The 21,019-nt window shown below is 38.6% G+C and overlaps 1 protein-coding gene across 6 annotated transcripts in view; it reads left to right on the top strand.

Moving 5' to 3' along the window:
- Positions 1 to 21,019, top strand: part of PPP1R42 (protein phosphatase 1 regulatory subunit 42) — a 68,365-nt gene that overhangs the window by 22,057 nt on the left and 25,289 nt on the right. For all 6 annotated transcript variants that reach the window (XR_004185845.1, XM_009213146.3, XM_009213147.3 and 3 more), the window contains one exon: positions 20,439 to 20,556. Coding sequence is in view for 5 of the 6 variants with exons in the window: in XM_009213146.3 (XP_009211410.1) it covers positions 20,439 to 20,556 (118 nt within the window). In the remaining variant the exon portion in view is untranslated. The remainder of the gene's footprint in view (positions 1 to 20,438; positions 20,557 to 21,019) is intronic.

Genomic DNA, 21,019 nt, shown 5'->3' with positions numbered 1-21,019 from the left:
GGGTGCCTGTAGTCCCAGCTGCTCGGAGGCTGAGGCAGGAGAATCGCTTGAACCTTGGAGGCAAAGGTTGCAGTGAGTCGAGATGGTGCCACTGCACTCCAGCCTGGGTGACAGAGCAAGACTCTGTCTTTTAAAATAAAAAATAAAAAAAAAAAAAAGGGAGCGGTTACAATGTCAGCATCACTGCTCTTGCACTTTGGGGCAAGTGAAATAAGGGTTGCTTGAACACAAGCACTACAATAACCACACAGTAGATATGATAACCTAAGTGACTAATGGGTTGGTAGCATGTATAGTTTGGAAATGCTGGACAAAGAAATAATTCATGGCCCAGGCAGGACAAACAGGCCAGCGCAAGATTTCATCATGATACTCAGAACAGCATCCATTGTACTCAGCTTGGCTAGGCGGCTGATGCCTGTAATCCCAGCACTTTGGAAGGCTGAGGCAGGCCGATCACTTGAGGCCAGAAGTTTAAGATCACCCTGGCTGACATGGCAAAACCCTATACAATAATTTGCCCCGCGTGGTGGTGCACACCTGTAATCCCAGCTACTCAGGAGGCTGAGGCAGGAGAACTGCTTGAACCCAGAGCCAGAGGTTGCAGTAAACCAGGATTGTGCCACTGCACTCCAGCCTGGGTGACAGAGTGAAAAAAAGAATATCCATTTTAAAACTTACAAATTATTTTTTCTGGGATTTTCCATTAAATATTTTTGGATGACAGTTGACTGAGGGCAACTGAATAACGGGGTTGGGGGAACTACTATATTATATTCCACGTTCCAGGCACTGTTCTAGGCCCTTGGAAAAACACATCTTAGATACTGGAGATACATGATAAATAAGACAAAGTCTCTACCCTCGGCCAGGCACAGTGGTTCACGCCTGTAATCCCTGCACTTTGGGAGGCCGAGGTGGGTGGATCATGACATTAGGGGTTTGAGACCAGCCTGGCCAACATGGTGAAACCCTGTCTCTTTTTAAAAAAAAAAAAAAAAAAGAGGCCAGGTGTAGTGACTCACGCCTGTAATCCCAGCACTTTGGGAGGCCGAGGTGGGTGGATCACGAGGTCAGGAGATCGAGACCATCCCGGCTAACATGGTAAAACCCCGTCTCTACTAAAAATACAAAAAAATTAGCCAGGTGTGGTGGCCGGCGCCTGTAGTCCCAGCTACTCAGGAGGCTGAGGCAGGAGAATGGTGTAAACCCGGGAGGCAGAGCTTGCAGTGAGCCGAGATTGCGCCACTGCACTCCAGCCTGGGCCACAGAGCAAGACTCTGTCTAAAAATAAAGAAATAAAAATTAAAAAAAAAAAAAGCCTCTACCCTCAAGGCGCTTACTTTACAGAGGTACAAGGGAGGAAATGGTAAGAAAATACATAAGCAAGGCCGGATATGGTGGCTCATGCCTGTAATCACCACACTTTGGGAGGCCGAGGCAGGAGAAGATTGCTTGAGGCCAGGAATTCAAAACCAGCCTGGACAACACAAGAAGATCTTTTCTCTACAAAAAAAAAAAAAAAAATTAAAAAAGAAATTAGCAATTTGCTTCGTGTGATGGCATGTGCCTGGACTTAGGTACTCAGTCCCAGGTACTCAGGAGGCTGAAGTGGGAGGATCGCTTGAGCCCAGGACGGGATCCCTTGCCCCAAGGGATCCCTTGCAGTGAAGCAGTGACCTGTGATCCATCCACTGCACTCCAGACTGGGTAACAGAGTGAGACCCTGTCGCAAAAAAAAAAAAAAAAAAAAAAATTAAAAAAAGAAGAAAAGAGAAGATAAGAGAAGAGACCTAAGCAGAGAAGATTTTGAAAAGTGCTATGAGGGAATTAAATAAGATAACAGAAAAAGAGGAGTCAGTGGATATTTTAGATCAGGTTAATATGAAAGGCCTCTGAAGAAATGACATTTACATTGAGATCTGAAGGATGAGAAAGAAGATATGCAAAGAGCTAGGGAAAGAACATGCCAGGCACTAGCGAAAGTAGATGCAAAGGCTCTGAGGCCAAAGAAAGCTTGAGTGTCCAAGGAACACTGTAGTATGGTACCCAGTGCCTACCTTAGTTTCCGATACATTGTAGGTGCTCAGTAAATGCACTGTTGAGTGAATGAAGAGGCAACAGTACAATATGAGATTAGAAAAGAAGGCACAGAGGCCAGATCATAAAGGTCATTTTAGGATATAATCACAAATTTTTACTTTATTCTAAGTATAATAGAAAGCCACTGAAAGGATTGTTTTCTTTTTCTTCCCTTCCTCTGTCAATTGAAGGATTATTTAAAAAAAAAAAAGATTTATCTACTGCTATATGTGCTATATGAAGAATGAGTTTCAAGAATGACAGCAAAGAGATCAGTTGGGAGACTACTGCAGAAGTTAAATAAGAGAAGATGGTTGCTTAGAGATGAAGAGGAGTGGGTGGGTTTGAAAGTAATGAGTTATATTTTAAGGTGGAATTCACATAACTTGTTGATGAGCAGGATGTAGGCATAAAGGAAGGGAAGGAATCAGGATGACTCCTAAATTTTGTGTGAGGAAACGGGAAGACAGTAGTAGCCTTTATAAGGAAGAAACAGAAAAATTCCACCTTGTGAAATGCCTGTTGGATACTGAAATGGACATGTCAAGTAATCATCTGGAGTTTAAGGGAGAAGTAAGATTGGAAAGTTTGAGAGTCAACAGCATTTACATGATATTTAAAAGCCATGGCATGAGGTGAAAGACAATAGAGACAGAAAAAAAAAATGAGGCCAAGACCAATCACAGAAACACTCCAGTATTTAGAGATCAGTTAGAAGACTCCATCAGGAGTCAGTGATGTAGAAGAAGAGAAAAAGGAGTTTCAAGAAAGAGGGAGTGGCCACTTGCACTGAATGATGTTGAATGGTTAACATGAGGGCAGAGGAGAGTTTAAAGAACACCTGGATAGAATATCTGAACAACAAAGTTACAGGGGATAAGTTTAATTTGTGAAGAAGTTGAACCACAGAGTCTGTGGGTCAAAAACCACAGCAAATGGTAATGCTAAAAAAACAAACAAACCAAAAAAAAACCACAAGTGGGTGGACTTCATGAAAGACTAAACACTGAAATGTTAGCCAATATTTCTCTCCCTCTCTTACATACAAGTAGGCTCTACTCTCAAAACCCTGCCTGCATGGCTTTAAAACATTGGGCAAAAGTTGGTGAATTCATTCCTCTTTAGGGAAACTGACTAGCTCACGACAAAACATCTCCCAATCCTGACATTTAAGAGTTTCAGAGGGAAATGCCAGCTGCCTGCCCAGTTGCCCAACAGTGAGACAGTCAACAAGCCTTGCCCTCTCACAGAAAGCTCTCATTCACTTTAATGAATAAACAGGCAGCTCAGGATTAGGAGACCTCTGAAAAGAGCCTCTAAAATCAAAGAGAGAGAAACAGAAACAAAAAGAAAGAATTCTAAAGAAATAAATCATGTGGAAACAGGAAAACAATCCTTTAAAATCCCACTATAATTTCCCAAGAGAAATGAAAAAGATTCCATAAACTTGAAATAAAGCAAGATTCTATTTTTTAAAAGAAACATGAATAACAGAGCACTTAGAAATTAAAAATAGGATGAGGAAATTAAATATTCAATATAAAGTTTAAATGATAAAATTGACAGTCTCCCAGAAAGAACAAACAAAAAGAACTGAATATAAGCAAGTAGAAAAGAAACTTACAGAATTAATTCAGAAGATATGACTAATAAGAGTACCAGAATCAGAACCAGAATCAGAGAATAGGTATCTTAGTCCATTTGTGCTGCTATAACAAAATACCTGAGACTGATTAATTTATCAGCAGAAACCTACTTCTGAAAGTTCTGGAAGCTGAGAAGCCTAAGATCAAGGCACCAAAGGTTGGTTTCTGGCAAGGGCTGCTCTCTGCTTCCAAGATAGAGCCTTGGGGCATCCAGAGGGGATGTGTCCTCATACGGCAGAAGGATGAAAGGAGCAAAATCACCCTTTTATAAGGTTCTCATCCCTTCATAAAGGCTCTGCCCTCATAAATTAGTCACTTCCTAAAGGCCTACCTCTTTTTTTTTTTTTTTTTTTTTTGAGACAAAGTCTCGCTCTGTTGCGCAGGCTGGAATGCAGTGGCACCATCTCGGCTCACTGCAAGCTCCTCTTCCCGGGTTCACGCCATTCTCCTGCCTCAGCCTCCCAAGTAGCTGGGACTACAGGTACCCGCCACCACGCCCGGCTAATTTTTTGTATTTTTAGTAGAGACAGGGTTTCACCGTGTTAGCCAGGATGGTCTCGATCTCCTGACCTCGTGATCCACCTGCCTCAGCCTCCCAAAGTGCTGGGATTACAGGCATGAGCCACTGTGCCAGACCCCAAAGGCCTACCTCTTAATACTACTGCATTGGCAATTAAGTTTCAACATATGTCCAGGAAGAATAAGGCAGGGAAAAAAAAAGTTTCAACATATGAACTTTGGGGGACACATATGGACCATAGCAATAGGGGGAAAATGGAAAAATATGTTTTTAAATTATAAAGACAATCTAATGGGCCATGATGTAGTAACCAGGACCAGAATCGCCCTCCATAAAAACAAAGAGAAACCTAGACAAAATATGTGAAACAACTTTTTCAGACCTTGGACAATAGGCAGCACAGGCCTGTTGTCCCTAAGAGGAAAAAAACAACAAAATGAATATCGACCACAGTGCAGGGAGAGGAACAGCAAACAAGAACCACAAAAATCTTGCTTTCAGATGTAATCTTGTAGGGGAAAAAAAAAGAAGAAGCAGCATGAAAATGTAAATCATAACCCGAGAAAAATCAGTCCAAAAAAAAAAAATACCCAGAAATGACATGAAGGATAGAATTAGGAGAGAAGGCTTTAAAAAAAAAAAAAAAAGCAATTATAAATATACTGTAAAATTTAAAGAAATTGTGAACAGAAAGGGAAGAGAAATGGAAAGTGTGGGGAAGACATAACTTCTAGAGCTAAAAAATATTTATTTATTTATTTTATTTACTTATTTTTTGAGACAGAGTTTCACTCTTGTTGCCCAGGTTGAAGTGCAATGGGGCAATCTCAGCTCACTGCAACCTCCGCCTCCAGGGTTCAAACGATTCTCTTGCCTCAGCCCCGCCTAGCAGCTGGGATTACAGGTGCCTGCCACCACAGCCAGCTAATATTTATTTATTTATTTATTTTGTATTTTTAGAGAGACGGGGCTTCATCATGTTGGCCAGGCTGGTATCGAACTCCTGACCTCAGGCGATCCACCTGCCTTGGCCTCCCAAAGTGCTGGGATTACAGGCGTGAGCCACCAAGCCCGACTAAAAATATTTCTAAAATAAAAAATTTATTGGATAAGATTAAAAGTAGATTAGCCATTGTGCAAGAAAAGATCAGTGAACTTAAAGACATAGCATTAGAACTGTCCAAAGTAAAGCATGGAAAGAAAAAACACTGAAAAAAAAAAAAACGGGGCAACAGAGAGAGCCCCTATCTCAAAACAAAACAAACAAGCAAACAAACACAGAACAACAACAAAAATAGTGGCCCCAAAATTACCAAATTTGATGAAAATTTTAATCCCTGATCCATGAAGCTCAACAAAACCCAAACAGGAAAATCCCAAAGAAAATTACACCAAAGTACACTACAGTAAAATTGCTAAACAACCAATGATAATAAGAATATCTTAAAAGCAGCCAGGCACAGTGGCTCACGCCTGTAATCCCGGCACTTTGGGAGGCCAAGGCGGGCGGATGACTCAAGGTCAGGAGTTTGTGACTAGCCTGGCCAACATGGTGAAACCCTGTCTCTACTAAAAATACAAAATTAGCCAGGTGTAGTGGCTCATGCCTATAGTCCCAGCTACTTGGGAGGCTAAGGCAGGAGAGTCGCTTGAACCCAGGAGGCGGAGGTTGCAGTTAGCCGAGATTGCACCATTACACTCCAGCCTGGGCGACAAGAGCAAAACTCCATGTAAAAAAAATATATATATGTACATCTTAAAAGCTACCAGAAGAAAAGACATTTAAAAGATATTTTATGTACACAGAAAGATAAGAATTATTACAAGCTTCTTGTCAAAAGCCATACAAGCCAGAAGATCATGAAACATATTTAAAATGCTAAAAGAAAAACACCCTTGTCAACTTAGAATTATATATCCAGTGAAACCATCCTTCAAAAAAATGAAGGCAAAATAAAGAAAAATAAAACCTAAGATAATTTTTTTTTTAGACAGGGTCTTACTCTGTTGGCCAGTCTGTAGTGCAGTAGTGTGATCGCAGCTCACTGCAGCCTAAATTTCCTAGGCTTAAGTGAACCTCCTGCCACAGCCTCACTGTAGCTGGGATCACTGATGTGTGCAACCACACAAGCAATAAAATGAAGGCAAAATAAATAATAACTATATAGCATGGGGTTTATGACATGTAAAAGTAAAATAAACAGTAACAATAGCACAAATGACAGGAATGGAGAAAATAGTGGCATATTGTTGTCAAGTTCTTACATTACACATGAAGTAGTATCATGCTATTTGATAGTAGCCTGTGCATATTTATAAATGATTGTTTTAAACCCTGAAGCAACCACTAAAATACAGTCAAAGATTTTTACAACTAGTAAGCCAATAATTAAGAGAAACTCAAATGCCAAAAAAAAGTAGGGGACAGGAAAAGAAAAAGCAAATAAAGAACAGATAAGACAAATAGCAAGACAGTAGTCTTAAACTCAGCCAATATCAGTAATTATATATTAATATTAATATTAATAATTATATTAACAAATAATTTAAATAGTTCAATTAAAAGGCAGAGATAGTAGGACCAGATTTTTTTAAATCCAATCTTAGCTGGGCATGGTGACACCTGTAATGTCAGCACTTTAAGAGGCCAAGGTGGGAGGATTACTTGAGCCCAGGAGTTCGAGACCAGCCTGGGTCTTGTTATTTATGCTTTAAAAAAAATAAAAAATCCAATAGTACTCTCTGGAAGAAACACACTTTATACATAAAGATATGTGAGTTAAAAATAAAATTATGAAAAAAATATACTGCAAACACAAGTAATATGAAAAATGAAATGGCTACATTAATATAAAATAAAATAGATTCTAGGACAAGAAATATTACCAGAGATACATAAGGAAAATTTATAATGATAAAAAGTGCCAGTTCTTTAAGGAAACATAACAATCCTCAAAGTTATGCTCCTAGCAACAGAATTACAAACTACATGAAGTAAAAATTCACAGAAGTAAAAGGAGAAATTGACAAATTCATAATTATAACAGAGATTTCCACATTTATCTTGCATTGGTTGATAGAACAAGCAGATAGTAAACCAGTAATGATATAAAAGATAGGTATAACATAACCAATCAACTTGATCTAATTTACTCTTATAGAACATTCCACCTTAAAATAGGAGTTAGAATATTTAGAGTTGGGTGCAGTAGTTCATGCCTGTAATACTATCATTTTGGGAGACTGAGGCAGGTGGAATTTTTGAGCCCAGGAGTTCAAGACCAGCCTGGGCAACATGGTGAAACCCTGTCTCCACTAAAAATACAAAAATTAGCCAGGCATAGTGGTGCATGCCTGTAGCCCCAGCTACTCAGGAGGCTGAGTTGGGAGGATCGTTTGAGCCCAGGAGGTGGAGGCTACAGTGACCAAGATCACAACACTGCACTCCAGCCTGGGCAACCGAGTGAGACCCTGTCTCAAAAAACAAAATTATCAACATAATCCGTATGAAATGAAACAAAGTCCATAGAAATCACAAAGAAAATTAGAAAATACTTGAACTGAATGAAAATGAAAACAAAACATTTGAAAATTTGTGGGATACAGTAAAGTAATACTTAGAGGGAAATTTATAGCTTTGAACGCTTATAGTAAAAAAGAAGAAAAATTATAAAATGACAACAAGAATGAGGGAAAAATGGCCGGGCGCGGTGGCTCAAGCCTGTAATCCCAGCACTTTGGGAGGCCGAGACGGGCGGATCACGAGGTCAGGAGATCGAGACCATCCTGGTTAACACGGTGAACCCCCGTCTCTACTAAAAAATACAAAAAACTAGCCGGGCGTGGTGGCAGGCGCCTGTAGTTCCAGCTACCTGGGAGGCTGAGGCAGGAGAATGGCGTAAACCCGGGAGGCGGAGCTTGCAGTGAGCCGAGATCGCGCCACTGCACTCCAGCCTGGGTGATAGAGCGAGACTCCGTCTCAAAAAAAAAAACAAAAAAAACAAAAAAACAAACAAACAAAAAAAAAAAGAATGAGGGAAAAATACAAACAATAATGATAATAAATTTAAGATGAAGAAAAATTAAAACAATGCTCTAATCTTGTACGTCAAGGAGCAAGAAAAATACATGCAAATTAAATACAAAATAAATTTGAAGGAAGGAAATGAAAAGGAAGGAAAGAAGGAAATAATGAAAATAACAGCAGAAATTAATGAAATAGAAATATAGGCAACCATTAGAAAAAAATCAATGATGCCAAAAGCTGGTTCTTTGCAAATATTAATAAAATTAATAAACTTCTATCTAGGCTGTTCAAGAAAACAGAGAAAACACAAATTAACAATATCAGGAATGAAAAATATGTCACTACAGTTAAAAGGATAAGACGGGAATGTTGTAAAGAACTTTATGCCATAAAGTTGGCAACTTAGTTAAAAACATATTCCTTGCAAGACATAAATACCAAAACTGATATAAGAAACAGGAAGTCTGAATAGCTCTGTATCTATTAAATGCATCATATTTCACAAATAAAAATATTTCCACAAAGAGAACTCCAAGACCAGATTACCTCACTGGTGCACTTTATCACAAAATTAGGAAAGAAATGATACCAATCTTACACAAACTCTTTCAGAAAACAGAAAAGCAAGGCCAGGTGCAGTGGCTCACATCTGTAATCCTAGCACTTCAGGAGGCCAAGGTGAGCAGATCTCTTGAGCTCAGGAGTTCCAAACCCAGCCTGGGCAACGTGGTGAGACCCCATCTCTACAAAAAATACAAAAATTAGCCAGGGCTCATGCCTGTAATCCCAACACTTTGGGAGGCCAAGGCAGGAGGATCACCTGAGGTCAGGAGTTCAAGGCCAGCCTGACCAACATGGTGAAACCCCGTGTCTACTGAAAATGCAAAAATTAGCTCGATGTGGTGACATATGCCTGTCATCCCAGCTACTTGGGAGGCTGAGGCAGGAGAATCTCTTGAACCCAAGAGGCAGAGGTTGCAATGAGCTGAGATCATGCCACCGCATTCCAGCCTAGGCAACAGAGTGAGACTCCATCTCAAAGAAAAAAAAAAAAATTAGCCAGCCATGGTGGTGATCATCTGTAGTCCCAGCTACTCAGGAGGCTGAGGTGGGAGGATCACATGAACCCGGGAAGTCGAGGCTGCAGTGAGCTGAGATCATGCCACTGCTCTCCAGCTGGCTGGGGGAACAAAGTGAGACCCTGTCTCACAAAGAAAAAAAGAAAGAAAACAGAGAAGCAGGGACTACTTCCCAACTCATGTTATCAAATCAGCAATATTACAAGAACACTGCAGAGCAATATACCCTAGGAACAGAGAAGCAAAAATCCCTACTAAAATATTAGCAAATCAAGTCCAGCAATATATAAATAGATAACACGCAAAGACCAGATGAGGCTTATCTCAGGAATGCAAGATTGTTTTGGCATTCAGACATAAATCAATATGATTCACCAAACAGAATAAAGGAGAAGTATTATATGATCATCTAAATAGATGCACAAAATGCATTATATTCAGCACCATGCATGATTTTTAAAATTATCAGCAAACTGTAAATAGAAAGGAACTTAACCTGATAATAGGCATCTATATAAAATCTACATAACAAGATACTTAATGATGAAAGATTGAATGCTTTCCCTAAGATTAAGAATAAAGGAAGGATATTTGCTATACCACATTACTCAACCTTAGAGTTGCACCTGTCTTAGCCAGTGCAATAAGGCCAAAAAAATGAAACAATGACATTGCTTGAAAAGGAAGAAACAAAATGTTCTTTATTTGCAGACTACGTGATTGGGTACATATAAAATGATTAGAAATCCGCAAAAAGCTATTAGAACTTATGGAGTGTATTTAGCAAATCCATATGCTTAATGGCAAGGTCAATATGCAAAACGTAACTGTATTTCCATTGACTAGCAGTGAACAATTGGAAATGAAATTTTTTAAATTGGCATTTATAACTTCATCAAGATACATAAAATACTTAGGGATACATTTTTTAAACTATGTGCAAGAGCTGTACAATAAAAACACAAAATATTGGAAGAAATTAAAGAAGATCTACATAAATGAAGAGAGATACCATTTTCATGTATTAGCAGATTGTATTCTAGTTTTGATTTTTTGTTTTAATAGACTTTTTTTCTGGTTTTGATTTTTTTATTTTAATAGACTTTATGATTTAGATTAATTTTAGATTCATAGCAAAATTAAAAGTACAGAGATTTCTCATATACTGCCTGGCCCTACACTTGCATGGTAGAAGATCTGTATTCTTAAAGTGCTAATTCCTTCTCAATTGATCTATACATTCAACATAATCCCAATCAATATCTCAGATTCTTTTCTCTTAGAAATTGACAAATCAATCCTAAAATTTATAAGAAAGGGACCTAGAATACCAAAGCAACATTGGTAAAAAGAACCAATTGGTAAAACCATCATGGGCATGGTAACTCATGCTTATAATCCCAGTACCTTGGGAGGATGAGGCAGGAGGATTGCTTGAGCCCAGGATAGCAAGACCCCTTCTCTAAAAGATGTTTTGTTTTTTTTGTTTTTTGTTTTTTTGAGACGGAGTCTTGCTCTGTCGCCCAGGCTGGAGTGCGGTGGCCCGATCTCGGCTCACTGCAAGCTTCACCTCCCGGGTTCACACCATTCTCCTGCCTCAGCCTCCCGAGTAGCTGGGACTACAGGCGCCCGCCACTATGCCTGGCTAATTTTTTTGTATTTTTAGTAGAGACAGGGTTTCACCGTGTTAGCCAGGATGGTCTGATCTCCTGACCTCGTGATCCGCCCGTCTCGGCCTCCCAAAGTGCTGGGATTACAGGCGTGAGCCACCGTGCCTGGCCTAAAAGATTTTTTTTTAAAAAAAATTAGCTGGAAATGGTGGCCTATAGTACCAGCTACCCAAAAGGCTGAGGTGGGAGGATTGCATGAGCCCTGGAGGTCGTGGCTACAGTGGACCATGATTGTGCCACTGCACTTCAGCCTGGACAAGAGAGTGAGACCGTGTTTCTAAAAAAAAAAAAAAAAAAAAAAAAAGCGCGGCACAGCGGCTCACATCTGTAATCCTAGCTCTTTGGGAGGCTGAGGCTAGAGAATCACTTGAGCCCAGGAGTTTGGCACTCCATCTCTACAAAAAAAATTTGTTTTTTAATTAGCTGGGTGTGGTGGCACATGCCTGTGGTCCCAGCTACTCAGGAGGCTGAGGTGAGAGGATCTCATAAGCCCAGGAGATTGAGACAGCAGTGAGACATGATCACGGCACTGCACTCCAGCGTGGGTGTCAAAGTGAGATCCTTTCTCAAAAATAAAATAAATAAAATAAAATACATTTGGAGAACTTACCCTACCTGATTTCACAACTTTAAAGTTATGATAATCAAGACAATGTGGCATGGACATAGGGTAGCCATGAAGATTAAGGAAACAGAATAGTTTATAAATAAACTCACACATAGGGTCAATTGATTTTTAAGAGTCTCGCTCTGTTGCCCACGCTGGAGTGCAGTGGCACAATTCAGCTCACTGCAACCTCCGCCTCCTGGGTTCAAGCAATTCTTCTACCTCAGCTTCCCAAGTAACTGGGATTACAGGCACGTGCCACCACGCCCAGCCAATTTTTTATATTTTTGGTAGAGACAGGGTTTCAGCATGTTGGCCAGGCTCTTCCTGATCTCCTGACCTCCAGTGATCCACCTGCCTCAGCCTCCCAAAGTGCTAGAAATACAGGTGTAAGCCACTGCGCCCAGCCAAAAATCCCAATATTTCAATGGAAGAAGGGATAATGTTTTCAACAAATGGTGGAACAACTGGATATCCAAATAGAAAAAGTGAACCTTTACTCTTTACCCCATGCACAAAAATTTACTCAAAATGGATCATATCCAAATTTAACTGCTAGAATATAAAACTTCTAGAAAAAAATAAAAATTTCTTTAAAAGAACACAAAAAGCACGACCCATAAAAATTGAGTATTTCACCTAAACAGGAGAGTAAACTAGGAAAAGGGAAGACATGGTATCTAGGAAACAGTAAAAAAGCTAAGGAAATTCACAGAAGTGAAGGTAAGTCTTAGGACAGCAGCTGTACGGTAGGCTAGAAGGCACCCAGCCCATGTTGCAACAGACTGAATTGTGGTAAGTACATAGAAAATTAAGAAATTAGGCAATTTTTAACTCTGTGGAAAATAAGAAGCAATCCTAGTGTACTATGTAGTTTAGCTATGAACAAGACTTAATTGAGCTTAATAATATAGTCACTGAAAATTGGCCAGGTGCAGTGGCTCACATCTGTAATCCCAGCACTTTGGGAGGCCAAGGCAGGAGGATTGATTGAACTCACGAGTTCTAGACCAGCCTGGGAAAGATGGTGAAACCCTATCTCTACAAAAGTACAGAAACATTAGACAGGCGTGGTGGCGCATGCCCGAGTCCCAGCTATTCGGGAGGCTTCAGTGGGAGGATCGCTTGAGCCTGGAAGGTTAAAGCTGCAGTGAGCCATGATCATACACTGCACTCCAGCCTGGGTGACAGAATGAGACTCTGTCTCTAATAATAATAATAATAATAATAATAATACACTCAGTGAAAATTAATTAACAATGTTAGTATAACTCTACTGACATAGTGGGAGAAGGGAAGTGTAGTAGAGGTTGGAGGCAGTACTTATGAGAATTAAATCATCATCTTTCTTAGTAGAAATTTAGTAGATAAATATCTAAGATTTAAAAATCAAAAATAGCCATTGTTATTTAGAAATGTGGACATAAATGTGTGTAGAAATAGCTGAAGAAGTTGAAAATGGTTTTGTTATAAGCCCTCACATACTCTTTAAGTTTTGTTATAAACCCTATGATCTTATTTGATATTTTAACTGTGTTGATTATCTCACTTTAATTTTTAACGTAATTTAAATACAGAATGGTTGGTGAAGAAACTTGATTAATATAACCTTGTTATTGTGTATCACCATATCCTTCATTAGACTGAGTAGCTTTGAATGCAAGGAATTTTGATTTATTTACTTCAGGGTTACCCAGAGCCCAGCCCAGTGCTTGGCACATAGCAAGCACTTACTATATGTTTATAGAATGAACGAAGAAGGGCACAAAAAAATATTCTGGAGAAGGAATGCAAAACATTCACTGAGTTCCAGCTGTTGATATATACCAAAAGTTGCTTTCCCCCTGCATAGAGTGAAGATATCCAAAGAGTAAGAAAAAAATCTTAAGTTCTGTTACTTCCACCATGAAGACACAAACAATTAAAAATGCCTGGACATAGCTTCTTGGCATTCTGAATATAGACATTGCCCGGGATATGTTTGAAATGTGCTTTTTGTGGTTCATTTTAAATAATATTCTGAAGGCTTAATCAAAGGGCATGTTGAAGCCTAGCATCAGAATATTAACTTGTTTTTCTGTTATGTATTCCTGGGGTCAGCATCTCTATATTTGGCTTTAATTTTTTTCCTTCTTTTTGTTCACTGACATTGTCCAAAAGCTACTGACATCAAATCCTGTACTACAGGAAAAAAATCTCTCATGCCATACATAAGGTCACTGACATCCATCCTGAGTCGTCAGCAACAGACAGCTTTGTGCCATGGGAAAAAAGAAGTGGACATCATTAAAGAATCCTAACAAAACCACTGTAATTACCCAAGGTTTTCAGCACTTAGAGCAGCTGCTTTTATATGGACTTAAGTTCCTTAAGTGTACCTACAGAAAATACAGGAAATAACTAGTGTAGTTCTTACACAGGAAATTATCGTTTTAAAGTTATTACTTTTGCTGATAATTTACCATTATCTCCAAAAGTAAAAATTCAAAATTTAAAATTAATATTCAAATGTGTTTTTAAAAGGAACCTTAGTCACACTCATTGTATTATTATAAATATTGTAATAGATTACTCCGTACTATGAAAGTCCTGTTGATTAATATTGCAGATAGATTTTTGTGAAGTATTATAAACTAAAACATGTTAGTAATTTGTGTGTATTTACAAATTGTCTTCTTGTAGTCCTGTTCCATCAAACTGAATTTATATTTTTGGCATAGAAGACACATTTTTTAAGTGACTGCTTTAAGAGAATATGAAAAAATAATGATCCCTTAAGATGGTTAAACAACTTTGAATCTTTCAACCAAGATTCTTGTTTGAGAAAGGAAGATATTTAAGGAACACATGTAGCAAGGAAAAGTGCTACCAAGGGACTGAAATTCTTGAGCTCTGTGGAAAGAAAAGAGAGAACTGGGTCTCTGAGAAATATAGGCACTCTGAAACATGCCATGCCCTAGCTTACTGAGGGTCCTAGAGCCACAAGGGAGTGACTGCATTAGAGGCTGAGGTACAGGATATAGACCTGTAAGAAGCTGGGTAGCCAAGCAACTTTTGTCCCTCCTGCTGCTTGAGATTTCATTCCCTTGCCTCTCCTCACATCTTTAGACCCACGACTGTCAAGGACTCCTTACCACCAAGATCCTCTAACTCTGCCTTTGTCTCTGCTATTCCTTAATCCAAAACTGGTCCAGGGCAGGGACTTCTAGACAGGAGGATATAGAAGTGGAGAGAAGGGACAGAGGAGGAAATAGAAGAAAAGAGAAGATAGTCTTTCTTTTCTCTCTCTTTCCATGTCTGCAGCACCTCGAATTAGCAACTTCTTCAAAAATGGTTCCATCTTATTTCTCCCTATAATTCCTGTCCTGCTTCTAGCCTTAGGTCACCTGCCTCTCTCTCGTTCATTCATTCGTTCATTTATTCATTCATCTCTTATACATGCATTGAAAACACCTACTCCTACTATGTGGCAGTACTTGCTAGACAATGGGGGACACAAGAGTGAGCAGAAAACAGATACGATCCCTGGCTTTGAGGAATTCTCAACATTCAGGGGAAGAGAAACATTAAGCACATAATCATCCCAAAACAAATATAAAATTGCATAAGTACCACAAAAATGAAGTATGTGGCTCTGAGAGCCTATTTTAAGAGAGGGATCTGTCCTAGTTAGAGAGGTCACTAAAGGCTTCTCTAAGGAAGGGACAGCTGAGCTCTGACAGAAAAGAAGCACTTATCAGGCAAAGAAAACAGCATGTGTCAAGGTCCTGGGGCAGGTTGGAGCATGGCAACTATGAGGGATAAGAAGCTGAGATAGTGAAGGTAGAACATAGTACAGACGCCAGTGGGTAGATGGGCCACATAGGTCATGAAAGAGAGTTTTGTCTTTATCCTAAGAACAGTGAGGAGCCACTGGAGGTGTTTAAGCCAGGAGTGAAGTAACTGAAGATTAGCAGTTTGAAAAGATCTGCATGGCTACAGTGTGAAGAACAGCCTGGAAGAGGCCAGGCTAGTTACAAAGTGAGAGATGATGGAAACTTTAATAGGGTAGGGATGGAAATGGAATGGACAGATTGGAGAGCTGTTCAGGAAGTAAAATGGATAAGACTTGGTTGTGAGTTGGATATAGGGAGCATGGGAGGAGGAGAGGTCAAGAGTGATTCCTGGCTTCTTGCCTTGCACAATGAGAAATAAAGAAGTCAAGAGTCAAGTTTGAGAGATCATGAGTTTTGGTAATGTAGGGTTTGAAGTGCCTTTGAAATGTTCCAGAGAAGATGTCAAGTACATAATTGGACATATGAGGCCAGAGCTCAGAGGATAGATAAATGTGAATCTTCAGTGTATTGTTTAAGTGGTCACTGAAACTACCATCATTCACAAGATTGCCTATAGTCAGGAGGGCAGAGAGTACAAAGAAATGCTCAGCTTGGCCTCCCAAATAATTTGGTTCTTCCTCTTTTGAATAGATGACCTTTATTTCCTTAGGGTAACAGAAGTTTGACTAGTATCATCAATGTGGCCATTCTTTTTCTATAAAGGGTCTAAGTATAAATAGAGAAGGCAATGGGTTACAGGAGGCAAACTTTTTTCTAGCTATGATTTTACATTCTGTTGTGATCCAGGGAAGGGAAACAAACACTGTTTGAAAGGAATAAACATAGATTATAGAAAAGGAATCAAGTGAATTGGTCCCCAAGGTTCTCCCAGCAGGTACATATGCTCCTGCTCCCCAGTGGGAGCTCTCACTCTCTGGTAACGTCCTGATGCATTATGGCGAAGACTGTCCCTGCATAGATGTTCTTATAGCATTGCTTTTATTAGTTAGATGTTCTGTTAGTTAGATGTTTTATTAGTTAGTTGCTTCTATTAGTTAGATGTTTTATTAGTTAGATGTTCAGTTCTCAGTATATAGCTGAGATTAGTGGTTTGAAACGATCCACATGGCTACAATGTGAAGAACAGACTGGAAGAGGCCAGGTTAGTTAGGAAGTGAGAGATGGTGGAAACTTTAATAGAGTTTTCCCCAATGTATGAAACAGCCTATTCATACATTAGAGATTTCTGTAGTCAGGGGTTTGTTACTTGTGGGGTCAGAGATTCATGAAGGATCCATGGAGCCTGCAAGAATGTAGAATCACAAAGCCATGAAGGGAGTGATGAACAGGGTGCGATATTCCAAAGAATTGAGACTGAGAAAGTATGTGATTGGCAATGTGTGGATCAGTGATACGGTTAGCAATGCCTTTTCAGTGGCACCAGATTGCATGAGTGCCCAGTGGTTGAAGAAGCAACCAGCTGGTCTCCACACTATAGGCATGCAGTAGACTAGGCCAACTCCAAGTGGTGACCTAGACCAGCAGCAGCAGCAGCAGCAGAAATGCAGAATCTCAGCTTCTGTCTCAGACCTAACAAATCAGAACCTGCATTTAAATAAGATCACTCAGGATTCTTAAGCACACGAAAGTTTGAGAAGCATTAGTCCAGATCAGTCTTCAAGAAGTTTGGCAATGGTAGGTAAGAGACAAAATAAAATCCAGATAAGAGGGAGATACTAGAAATGGAAATGAAAGAGAGAGGAGAACCCAGGAAGAAAAGGCTGGGATCAAAAGAACTACTTAACCTGGGGAAAGAGGTGTGACTCTTCCTTTGTTGAGAAAAATGGAAAAGAAGAATGGAAGAGGAAGTGTGAAATCAAAGGCAGATAACTGAGAAAACTTGGTGGATGGATGACCCACTTCTCCTAAGTAAAACTGGTGGCAAGGTCAACCACTGGAGAGAAGGCAAAAGAGAGGTTTTAGGCCAAACAATATTTCATAGTTTAGAAACTCCTTTAACTTACAGGGCTCTAGTTAAGTGACATTTACTTTTGGTTAACATGTCTTTGCATGTTTTTCCTGTACCTCCTTTAAACAGATATTCATCAATGTATAAAAATTATTAAATACTTTAACAACAATTTACAACAAAACTTTTGCATTTGTACAAGTAATCTGATGAGGCTAAGCTGAGCCATGAACTTCACTAGGGCCAGCATTATATAGCTTGCTGACACTATTAACTCAAAGGAATATCATGGCTGAAAAATGTATACAATTTGAAGAACAAAAAAAGTTTAATATTTACCTAAGTTTTGAAGTCTGTAAAGTTTGCTAAATCAATACAATGATCTGAAAAGTTCATCTCAAAGTCAGATATATTAGTGATTTACTTCATTGGTTTTCTGATGACCATTTATCATGAGGTATAGAATCTTCAGAATGAGGGAAATAAAAAACTTGACATATTTGCCTCTTATATGAACTAAATATCTGATTTATAAGTCACAAATGAACAAACTTCTACGGCCTGTCATGTTTTCTCAGTTTCTAATTTATTCAACCTCTGCTCATTATTGATCCTGACAAGCAGAGTGACCCAAAGATAAATTTATTCATTCCACAGTTGAGTCAGGAACAAGCCAAAAATTATAGATTTTCCCAGGCAGATGATGACAGGCAGTCAGAGGGATGACAAATGGCTGTCTTTAGATTTAGTAAGGATGGTTGTTCCAGACATTGCCAATAAAGATTGGAGTATGCTGGTCAAATACAGGTTCATCAGCGGTCATCATTAATGGTAGAGAGAGCATTGCTGTGCTGCAGACGCCTATACAGGAGCTTAGGCATCAACCCTGCAGGGGAAATATAATTTGCTCCTCAGTATTTTGCAGCACTCCTCTAAGTGATAGCATGACATGATCATTTATCAAACAGAGACTGTCCAGAAAAGTGTCTGCTTCCTTTAGTAACTTATTGAAGAGGAGGAAAGTGAAAGCTTTTTATTAAAGACAGGAAGGCAAAGACAGGAAGGCAATGAACAACCAGAGCGTATCCAAAGGGTAATCGTATTTCAGCAAAGGATTAGTTTAGTCTTAAATAAACATACACTGGAGGGAGTATGTCGAGGGTCATTTATCAAGTAAAGAACAATTAACAAAACTCTAAGCACTCTTTTATCTATATCAATTTAAAGTTCTGTAAGTGTTCTTATTAACTTTTAGATGATGGGCATCACATTCAACACTGTAAAAAATGTGATGCATAATCCCTTCCTTACAGGTTTCTAGAGTAAGAGAAATACAATGTAACTCTCACGTAAAATAAGGTAGTTATGGTTGTATTAAACACTGCCAAACAAATGCTGTTGGAGAAGGCATATTCCAGAGCCCAGAACTGAAGGCTGAAGTTATAATTTATGAAGATAACTTTCTTATAAAAAGCCAACTACTTATTTGTCAATAGGTCAAGAAGTTTCTTCTTCCTTACTTAAAATGTTTTCACTCTCTGTTGACAAAAATTAAGAGAAAGGGAATTAGTTAAGAGGTAGCAGGGCAGGCAAACAGGCAGAGAACTGACACATTTATTACTTTCTTTGTTCCAGGCACTTCATATGCCATGGCAACTAATCTTAATTAACCTCAAGTTATAGATGAAGACATAGATTTGCCTAAGGTCACACAGTAAGCAGCAGTGCCAGGAAGTTTAGGATTGCCTTATTTTAAAAAAAAAAGTCTTATATTTTCACATAAATTATTTATTGGAATCCCTCAAAGTCTAGCGCAGACTAAATTTAGGATATATATCCAAAGGAAGTGAAATTACTATTTTAAAAGCAACATGTGCTCTCCCATGTTCTTTGCAGTAATATTCACAATAGCCAAGCTATGGAAACAACCTAAGTGCACTACTTTTGTTGAGTAATTCATAACAGATTAAATGCATCTGATATTAAAGATAAAGAACAGAACTTTGGCCACATATAAGAAATACTCAAAGTGTACTTCATTTTCATTAAATAGTAGTTAAGATAAAATACACTTTTTAGAAAGGGGGGAAGGGGAGAAAGCAAGAAATGACAGACAAGGTACTGGGGAAAGAGTGACATTGGATGGGAAAAGAAACTCAAATAGGGACAAAGAGGCTGTGAAAAAAGCCAACTGAGACAGTTAGTTCTTAAGTTCCATTAATCTGTTTTCCTCACATTTATTTGGGTTGTAGAACACAGAATAACTTTATTATTCCTTGAAATATCAGTTAGCTGATTTTCTTCTTATAAACTATAAAAACATGTAAACATTTATGATATAATGTAAAACAAAATTGTACTCACAGTACAATTATGACAATTAAAAATATGTACCCTCCCAAAAGTCCCTATGCTTAAAAAAGATTAGACGGATACATAACAACATATTAAAAATGATCTTTGCATGATAAGCATACAAATGATTTTTCCCCCTTTCTTCCATTTTTCCTTTTGGAAGGTGTTTGTTTTTGTTTTTGTTTTTTAACACTTAAAAAATTAATATGAATTATTTGTAAAATAAAAAGCAACAACACACATTGCTTACAATCGCAAGGGACTGCTTACTCACTACCCCTTAATTGCCTAATCTGTAAACTTCTATGAGCTACACTAAGAATAGGGCATCTTCCGCAGGAAAAAGTTTTTTCTGAGCTGCAGTGGGGGCCATTTAAGGGAGTATGACAGAGAACAGTTGTGTGGCCCTCAACTTAAGACCTCATTTTTTTGCCTTATCTTCAGTGCCTTCTATTATCAGTATAGATTGTTTTATTCAAAATTTATTTTAGAAGGTATTATTATGCACAAAATTTATTTAGAAGGTGTTATTATGCACCTTCTAAGTATCTGGCTCTGAGCTAGAATTCCATGAAAGCAGTAATTACCTTTAAAAACAATAACCGACATGCTAGAAGTATTGGTAAATATGAAATGCTTGTGCTTTGCTTTTTCTTCTCTAATTATAGGATTTGGAGTTTTTACTGAACAAGTTGATGAAGCTGTGGAAAATTGACCTAAATGGAAATCCTGTTTGTCTCAAACCAAAATACAGGGACAGACTGATACTGGTGTCCAAATCACTGGGTACATATTTATATTAATAATGACAATTAGTTAATTTTTAGTTATTTTACCAGTAAGCTTTCAGAAATATGAATATGACATCTGGATCTGTGAAAACCATCAACTTTAAATTCAATATTTTGAATAAGAGCAAAAGTTAAAATTGACAAATAAAGCATGAAAAACATCTGCTGTTCAGAAGTAATTAAAGCACCTGATACTTATTCCTTAAGGAGGATATTTTGCTATTACCAATAAAAATGGTTAGTCATAAATGTGTAGAACTTGCTGACCTTTTGCCAAACTTTCACTGGCACAAATCCTTTGATGATCCCAAGAGACTCCTTAGCTCTTGGTTCTGTAGATAAAATTGATCAAAGCTTTCATTGCTTGACATTTGCCAAATGTTACCCTAAGAACATACAGGAATCCCTTTCATTTGATAGGAGAGCTAAGTGAGGAGACCCTTTATGAGATCCTTACA

Source organism: Papio anubis, chromosome 8 (genome assembly GCF_008728515.1).
Source record: "Papio anubis isolate 15944 chromosome 8, Panubis1.0, whole genome shotgun sequence".
Lineage (NCBI taxonomy): Eukaryota > Metazoa > Chordata > Mammalia > Primates > Cercopithecidae > Papio > Papio anubis.
The sequence above is the reverse complement of the archived record's forward strand: the minus strand, read 5'-3'. Positions and strand labels throughout refer to the sequence as shown.